The sequence below is a fragment of the Natator depressus genome, chromosome 6 (genome assembly GCF_965152275.1).
Source record: "Natator depressus isolate rNatDep1 chromosome 6, rNatDep2.hap1, whole genome shotgun sequence".
NCBI classification, from domain to species: Eukaryota; Metazoa; Chordata; order Testudines; family Cheloniidae; genus Natator; species Natator depressus.
This window is the reverse complement of record NC_134239.1, coordinates 5,311,643-5,319,948: the sequence shown is the minus strand read 5'-3', so window position 1 is coordinate 5,319,948 and position 8,306 is coordinate 5,311,643. Positions and strand designations below refer to the sequence as shown.

General features: G+C 45.6%; 1 protein-coding gene across 1 annotated transcript; it reads left to right on the top strand.

The window, feature by feature from the left end:
• The first annotated feature begins 271 nt into the window (after positions 1-271).
• Positions 272-4,117, top strand: LOC141989877 (olfactory receptor 5AR1-like). Its single transcript, XM_074956798.1, has 2 exons — positions 272-280; positions 3,179-4,117. The coding sequence occupies exon 2, from the start codon at positions 3,179-3,181 to the stop codon at positions 4,115-4,117; it is 939 nt and encodes a 312-aa protein (XP_074812899.1). The 5' UTR covers positions 272-280.
• Positions 4,118-8,306: the final 4,189 nt, after the last annotated feature.

Genomic DNA, 8,306 nt, shown 5'->3' with positions numbered 1-8,306 from the left:
CAGACTTTGGAGTTTCTGAATACAGAGATTGCTGATTGTTGGTTGTTTCTACAGGTGTTCAGGGAAGGAGGATGTTGTGTACATTCTTTGTAACCCCTCACCCACAGATTGTACTAAAGAATATAGCTGACTTGGATCATCAATTTTTCCTCCTAATACTATCGACCGTGCAATGCCTCACAGGTTGGCACCACTTCGGTGCACTGGTGCACTGATAATACCAGGCAAGCCTGAACACTCATGAGGGATAATTTCTGCTACCACAGTGAAGAAGAGAAGGGTCATCACTGGGCCTGCCTTGGATCTCCTTGGTGGGAGGTGATGACCACAATGTCCTTGTGCATCTGCAGCCATGGTTCAGTGAATTGGCCCATCCCTGTGGTGACCTCACCCTTTCATGTCAATCGAACACTACTGTCAGTCCGCACCACACCTTTCGTGTTATTGGGATATTTTCTAGGTTGGTGGCTGTGACATACCAGGGTTCAACCCAGACTAATCAGCAGCTGTGTCATACCTGCCTGCAACCTTGCAATGCCTTGCTGAAGTGACTTCCACCTGGGCCATTCACAGACAACCGTCAAGCATGGAACTCTCACCCGAGGCATGTGTGTGTAACTGCAGGCTGGCCAGGCTCTCACCACCCTTGGTTATACTGCAGGGTGACCCCAACATATTCCCCAGTCTTTGATTTCCCTCCTGAAATGTACGTCCTGTGCTGCCCAGTCCTCTCCTGGACAATACAAGCAACATTGTCCATTATTTCTTTATCAGCAAGAATATGCAGGCAACTCTCAGACAGTTCTATTTAAACACACTGGATTAGATAAAACAATAAAACAAAGTGTATTGACTACAAAGATAGATTTTCAGTGAGTGCAAATGAGAAGGCATAGAAGTCAGACATGGTTAAAAGAAAAATAGAGCTAGAATGCAACATTTGCCTCAGTTAATAAATTATGTGTAATTCAAAGGAAAAGTTTCTTCTTCAGACGCAGTAAATCAATGGGCAGAGAGAAAGAGAGAGAGAGAGAGAGCGGTGCCTTGGGAAATCTGCCCCTTCTTTTTATAGTCCTATCCCTACTTTGAGAAACATTTCCACCTGCTTACCGGAAGAGAACAAAATCTATGTAGAAGGATGTTCCCTTCTGCTTTTTCCTCACCTTTTCGGGATACCTTTGTTTCCTTTCCTGCTTAATTACTCTGATTACTGTTTAGATACAAAATTAAGTAGAGCAAACATTTCTTTGTTGAAGAGAGACCAGTTTGCCAGCCTCAGTTTGGAACATGTATGAATAACATGATACAGTGTGAACTTTTAACTTCTCATACATGATCAAAAATGTTTTAATATGTGTGATGGGATCATGACTATTTCTAGTTGACTCATAAATTTATTTTGCATCTAAAACTGAGCTCTGTGTGCAAATAATATGCAGATAATATTCATACAAAAGGGATAGTTTTGTGAACTGCAGAAGTCTGTAGCATGCTGTGGTCTCCTCCTGAGCGCCTGAACTCCTCTGGTCATCATGTGGTCTCCAGCAAGCAAAAGGCATGAACCAATCTTTTCTACTTTAGGGAGTAACCTAGCAAAGGAAGGACATAGGATACCATGGTGATTGGCATCCTATAAATAGCTTGATAATCTGGAGTACTCTTACATGTCTTACAGGCTTTACATTCCACTTCTTGGGGCCAGGACAATGAGGTTACTCTCAAACCAGGATTAACTGAGAAGATACCATCTACAGCTGCAAACAGTTTGTACATTTCACCTGTATCTAACTTTCAGTTCCTTTGATTCCAAATTTGTTGCTAAGGCTGGTTGAAAATTTTTCTTAAGACTTTTTTCCATGGATTTTGCATTCAACAATTTTTTTCATGAAATTATTCTTCCATGGAAATTATCAGCTTTCTGTCAAAATACAAAACTCCGCTCCTCCCTAAATTATGGCTGTGGGACTCTGATGAAGTTCCAGAGCAGTTCAGCAAGAGGAGAGACCATCAGGCATAGGGGGGCATGTAGTCCAGCCTGGGCGCCAGGAACATGGAAGAGATTGGTGGTGTGTGGTATCTGAGGCACCCCCGGGGTACTTCCAAGTGAAAATATTAAGTTTTTAGCTAAAAGATTTTGGTCACCACAAAAAACAAACAAACAAACAAAAAAAACCCCTTTGTGAATTAGGTCTACACAGTACCCAACTTACAATGAATACACCAGGATGAAATATACCCTAACCTCATACTCTGTAACTCTGGTAGAATTAGCATCATTTAATAACACAGTAAGAAAGAGTAGGTCAAATTAATCCCCAGGGCACCAAATACACCAAGCTGGCTTTGGTTCACTGAATGCATTAATTAGGTGTTTTGGCTCTCTGAGCTCAGGTATTCCCAGTTGCTTCTTGAATCATGTGCCATAGATCGCACATCTCAGTATAAAATTTCCTGCATGCTCCCAGACTGGCAGTTTCTATTGATGGGGAAATGCCACCACATCTCTCTCTCTCTCTCTTCTCAGCAGGTACGTGCTATTGTCCTGAATTACAGTCAGACACACACAGAGACACCATAGGGATCAGCAGCTATTCAATTCCAGACCTCCAGCACTAAAAGCCTCAGCCCCAACTCCTACCCCTTCAGCTAAAGGACCAACCTCATGGGTTGGAAAAAAATAGGCAATTACAAAGTCACTGAAGTCAGGGCTTCCCATGATGTCGCTGGGTCAAGGCTCAAGTAAATGCCAAAAAGCTTAATTAGAACAGTAAGCAACTTTACCCAAAATGGACGTGCCAAGCCACAGAGCTCCCCTTGCCCAAAGATTGACACTCCTGCACTCTCACCCCTTCTTTAGATAAGGAATAATCCCTTCAGACTGATTCTCTCACAGCAGAGTCACAAGTCACTGTTTTCTGTTTGGATTAGTGAACAGGAGTGTTTGTGTGGGGGGCATGATTAACCTGTGTGTCATTGTATTTCCACAGTGTCTGCATTTTATCGAACAGCTGTGAACATCTGGCTCTGTGGACTAAGCCCTTCCCTGAGAGGGTACTGGTGCCCATTAAGAAACTGATCTCCATTTATCTTCACTTTCTTCATTGCAGAGAAGGGACAGGTTTTCCTCACTATCTACCTGCCCACATCTCTGTAGCTGTCTGATCTCTGTTGAGAGGAGATGGAAAAGGGAAACCACTCAGAGGCGACTGAGTTCATTCTCTCAGGACTGACAGATAATCCACAGCTGCAGGTTCCCCTGTTTGGGGTGTTCCTACTGATTTATGGTATCACCCTTTTGGGGAATGGGGGGTTGATCTTGTTAATCACGATTGATCTCCGACTCCACACCCCCATGTACTTTTTCCTCAGGAATTTGTCTTTCTGTGACCTCTGCTTTTCCTTGATAATTTCCCCTAAGATGCTGCTGAATTTCTTAGCCGAGAGGAAAAGCATTTCTTTCACTGCCTGCGCTGTGCAAATGTATCTCTCTATCCTTTTTGCAGATGCTGAGTGCCTCTTGCTGGCTGTGATGGCGTATGACCGTTATGTGGCCATCTGTAACCCGCTGCTCTATACGGTCACCATGTCCAAGCAACTTTGTAAAAAGCTGGTGGTTGGTGTGTACACTGTGGGGTTGGTGGATTCAGTGTTAAACACGTGTTGTACATTTTGGCTGTCATTCTGCAGCTCCAACATCATCAATCATTTCTTCTGTGACGTCCCCGCGCTGCTGGCTCTCTCCTGTTCTGACACCAACATCAATGAGATTGTGATGTTTGTTTCAATGTGCTGCATTCAAGTAATCAGCTTTGTGACTGTCCTCCTCTCCTATGTCTATATCACCTCCACCATCCTGCAGATCTGCTCTGCCGAGGGCCGACACAAAGCCTTCTCCACCTGCACTTTCCACTTGACCACTGTGGTCCTGTTTTATGGCACCCTCCTCTTCATGTATTTACGTCCCACCTCCAGCTATTCCATGGATACAGACAAAGTGGCCTCAGTGTTTTACATGCTGGTGATCCCCATGTTGAACCCCCTCATCTACAGCCTGAGGAACACGGAGGTGAAGGACGCCCTGAGGAAAGCAATGAATAAACTGCTAACCAATTCTTGAATCTGTTTCATTCAGTACTGGTTTAGTGGAGGGGACTGGAAACAGGTGAATTCAATTCTCAGCCCATGACAAAATAATTTCGGAGAGCCCCTGGTAGTTTGTTCATTATTATATTGTTATTATTATTAATTTGTTTGTATTCCAATGAGGTCTGCAGTCCCCAATGGAGATCAGTGGACAAAAAAGGGAAGCATCACAGGAAATGCAGGAAACCCAAGTGCATATTGTGCTGGGTTCAGTCACAGAGACCGTCATTTGAAGTGTCACCTTATGTGCTGAAATTACCTCTGAGAACATTTTCCCTTCCAGCCTGGGTCTCCAGAACCCTGCCTTGTTGAGCCAGACACACGAGCCAGCTGCAACACAGACCTAGGCTCTGGGTGATGCCCCCAAAGGTGCAGATCTAGACTGAAACAAGCTCAGCAGGACACCTGTCTCCAGTACACAGATACCCAGCTCCCAATGGGATCTAAACCCCAAATAAATCTGCTTTACTCTTTATAAAGCTTGTACAGGATAAAATGTTAAATGCTTGCCCTCTATATCACTGCAAGAGAGATATGCACAGCTGTTTCCGCCCCCCACACACATACACACCGGTAACAATTACTTACACTAAGTTTATAAATAAAGAAAAGTGATTTTATTAAGTATAAAAAGTAGGATTTAAGTGTTTTTAAGTAATAACAGACAGAACAAAGCAAAATAAAACAAAGCTCTCAGGCTAAGCTTAATACACTCAGAAATCAGTTACAAATGTTCCAGTTTTTCTGAGGATAGAGGACTGTTGCCTTCATGCAGTGAAAGGTTTGAATAAGCCAGATGAACACCATTTTCTCCCTATCATCCTTCTTTATTAATTTATTCAAATCCACCACAAATGCTATATATCACCACACATTTATTTATTGCCATAACTCGTTTCATTTTCTTCTTTCAGTCCTTCTGGGAGCAAACATAATATTTTATAATAAAGTTATAGGTCAATAAACACTCGTCTTTCTCATGTTCTGTCCCGCTTTCTAGAAGAATGAAAAAGCTGTGGAAAGAGGTGCAGCCACTCAAAATGGATCTCAGCATCTGCTCTGCTGCTGAGATAACGTCCTTGGCTTTCCCTGTGGTGCTGTTTCCATACATGGAATGTTGGTCCCATTCACTGAACGGGGTGTGGGGAAAAAAAAGATCTGTGACCTAAAGCTGAAAACAATCATATCCCATTTCAAGACCCATCATCTTTCTTGGCTCATGGATCTTGACCTCCTCCCTGGATTGGAACTGGTGATGCAATAGGGAAAGGAACCTTGTCTCAGCCTCAGAACCTTCAGCCATTCCCTTTTCCCAAAACTGTCTTTCTTAAAATCCTTACTCTTTATCCCCCACCCGCATTGCTCAGCAATTATCTCACTGCTTCAGTTCTGCGGAGCAGACCACCACACACCAGAGTGAGGAGAGAGACTTTTTTAAACTTGATATCACTGTAAAGGTGGTACTGATCTATGGGGCAATTTAAGTGATTTGTCCACTTTGTGACAGAGCAGAAGAATGAACCCAGGTCTGCTGAGTCCAAGTCCAGCAGACCATCTGCCCTCCATGGATCAGGGAGAGATGGATGAAATGATTCCTTTCCTACCCAAAAGAATCTCCTATCCTGTGACCCTAAATCTTTACATAAATACACATCGGGTCAAATGTAATACCCCAAACCAAAACACATGCATGTCCCATTATAAGAACATAAGAACATTAAGAATGGCCATACTGAGCCCTGGTCTACACTAGGACTTTAGGTTGAATTTAGCAGCATTAAATCGATGTAAACCTGCACCCATCCACACGATGAAGCCCTTTATTTCGACTTAAAGGGCTCTTAAAATCGATTTCCTTACTCCACCCCTGACAAGTGGATTAGCGCTTAAATCGGCCTTGCCGGGTCGAATTTGGGGTACTGTGGACACAATTCGATGGTATTGGACTCCGGGAGCTATCCCAGAGTGCTCCATTGTGACCGCTCTGGACAGCACTCTCAACTCAGATGCACTGGCCAGGTAGACAGGAAAAGAACCGCGAACTTTTGAATCTCATTTCCTGTTTGGCCAGCGTGGGAAGCTGCAGGTGACCATGCAGAGCTCATCAGCAGAGGTGACCATGATGGAGTCCCAGAATCGCAAAAGAGCTCCAGCATGGACCGAACGGGAGGTACGGGATCTGATCACTGTATGGGGAGAGGAATCCATGCTATCAGAACTCCGTTCCAGTTTTCAAAATGCCAAAACCTTTGTCAAAATCTCCCAGGGCATGAAGGACAGAGGCCATAACAGGGACCCGAAGCAGTGCCGCGTGAAACTGAAGGAGCTGAGGCAAGCCTACCAGAAAACCAGAGAGGCGAACGGCCGCTCCAGGTCAGAGCCCCAAACATGCCGCTTCTATGATGAGCTGCATGCCATTTTAGGGGGTTCAGCCACCACTACCCCAGCCGTGTTGTTTGACTCCTTCAATGGAGATGGAGGCAATACGGAAGCAGGTTTTGGGGACGAAGAAGATGATGATGATGATGAGGTTGTAGATAGCTCACAGCAAGCAAGCGGAGAAACAGGTTTTCCCGACAGCCAGGAACTATTTCTCACCCTGGACCTGGAGCCAGTACCCCCCGAGCCCACCCAAGGCTGCCTCCTGGACCCAGCAGGCGGAGAAGGGACCTCCGGTGAGTGTACCTTTTAAAATACTATCCATGGTTTAAAAGCAAGCATGTGAAAGGATTACTTTGCCCTGGCATTCGCGGCTCTCCTGGATATACTCCCAAAGCCTTTGCAAAAGGTTTCTGGGGAGGGCAGACTTATTGCGTCCTTCATGGTAGGACACTTTACCACTCCAGGCCAGTAACACGTACTCGGGAATCATTGTACAACAAAGCATTGCAGTGTATGTTTGTTGGCGTTCAAACAACATCCGTTCTTTATCTCTCTGTGTTATCCTCAGGAGAGTGAGATATAATCCATGGTCACCTGGTTGAAATAGGGTGCTTTTCTTCAGGGGACACTCAGAGGAGCCCGTTCCTGCTGGGCTGTTTGCCTGCAGCTGAACAGAAATGTTCCCCGCTGTTAGCCACAGGGAGGGGGGAGGGTTGAGGGGGTAGCCACGTGGTGGGGGGAGGCAAAATGCGACCTTGTAACAAAAGCACATGTGCTATGTATGTAATGTTAACAGCAAGGTTTACCCTGAAAGAGTGTAGCCAGTGTTTTATAAAATGTGTCTTTTTAAATACCGCTGTCCCTTTTTTTTTCTCCGCCAGCTGCATGTGTTTCAATGATCACAGGATCTTCTCCTTCCCAGAGGCTAGTGAAGATTAGAAAGAAAAAAAACGCGCTCGTGATGAAATGTCCTCCGAGCTCATGCTGTCCTCCCACACTGACAGAGCACAGACAAATGCATGGAGGCAAATAATGTCAGAGTGCAGGAAAGCACAAAATGACCGGGAGGAGAGGTGGCGGGCTGAAGAGAGTAAGTGGCGGGCTGAAGAGAGTAAGTGGCGGGCTGAAGAGAGGGCTGAAGCTGAAAGGTGGCGGCAGCGTGATGAGAGGAGGCAGGATTCAATGCTGAGGCTGCTGGAGGACCAAACCAGTATGCTCCAGTGTATGGTTGAGCTTCAGCAAAGGCAGCTGGAGCACAGACTGCCACTACAGCCCCTGTGTAACCAACCGCCCTCCTCCCCAAGTTCCATAGCCTCTACACCCAGACGCCCAAGAACGCGGTGGGGGGGCCACCGGCCAACCAGCCACTCCACCCCAGAGGATTGCCCCCAAAAAAGAAGGCTGGCATTCAATAAATTTTAAAGTTGTAAACTTTTAAAGTGCTGTGTGGCATTTTCCTTCCCTCCTCCACCACCCCTCCTGGGCTACCTTGGTAGTCATCCCCCTATTTGTGTGATGAATGAATAAAGAATGCATGAATGTGAAGCAACAATGACTTTATTAGCTCTGCAAGCGGTGATCGAAGGGAGGGGGAGAGGGTGGTTAGCTTACAGGGAAGTAGAGTGAACCAAGGGGCGGGGGGTTTCATCACGGAGAAACAAAGAGAACTTTCACACCGTAGCCTGGCCAGTCATGAAACTGGTTTTCAAAGCCTCTCTGATGCGTACCGCGCCCTCCTGTGCTCTTCTAACCGCCCTGGTGTCTGGCTGCGCGTAACCAGC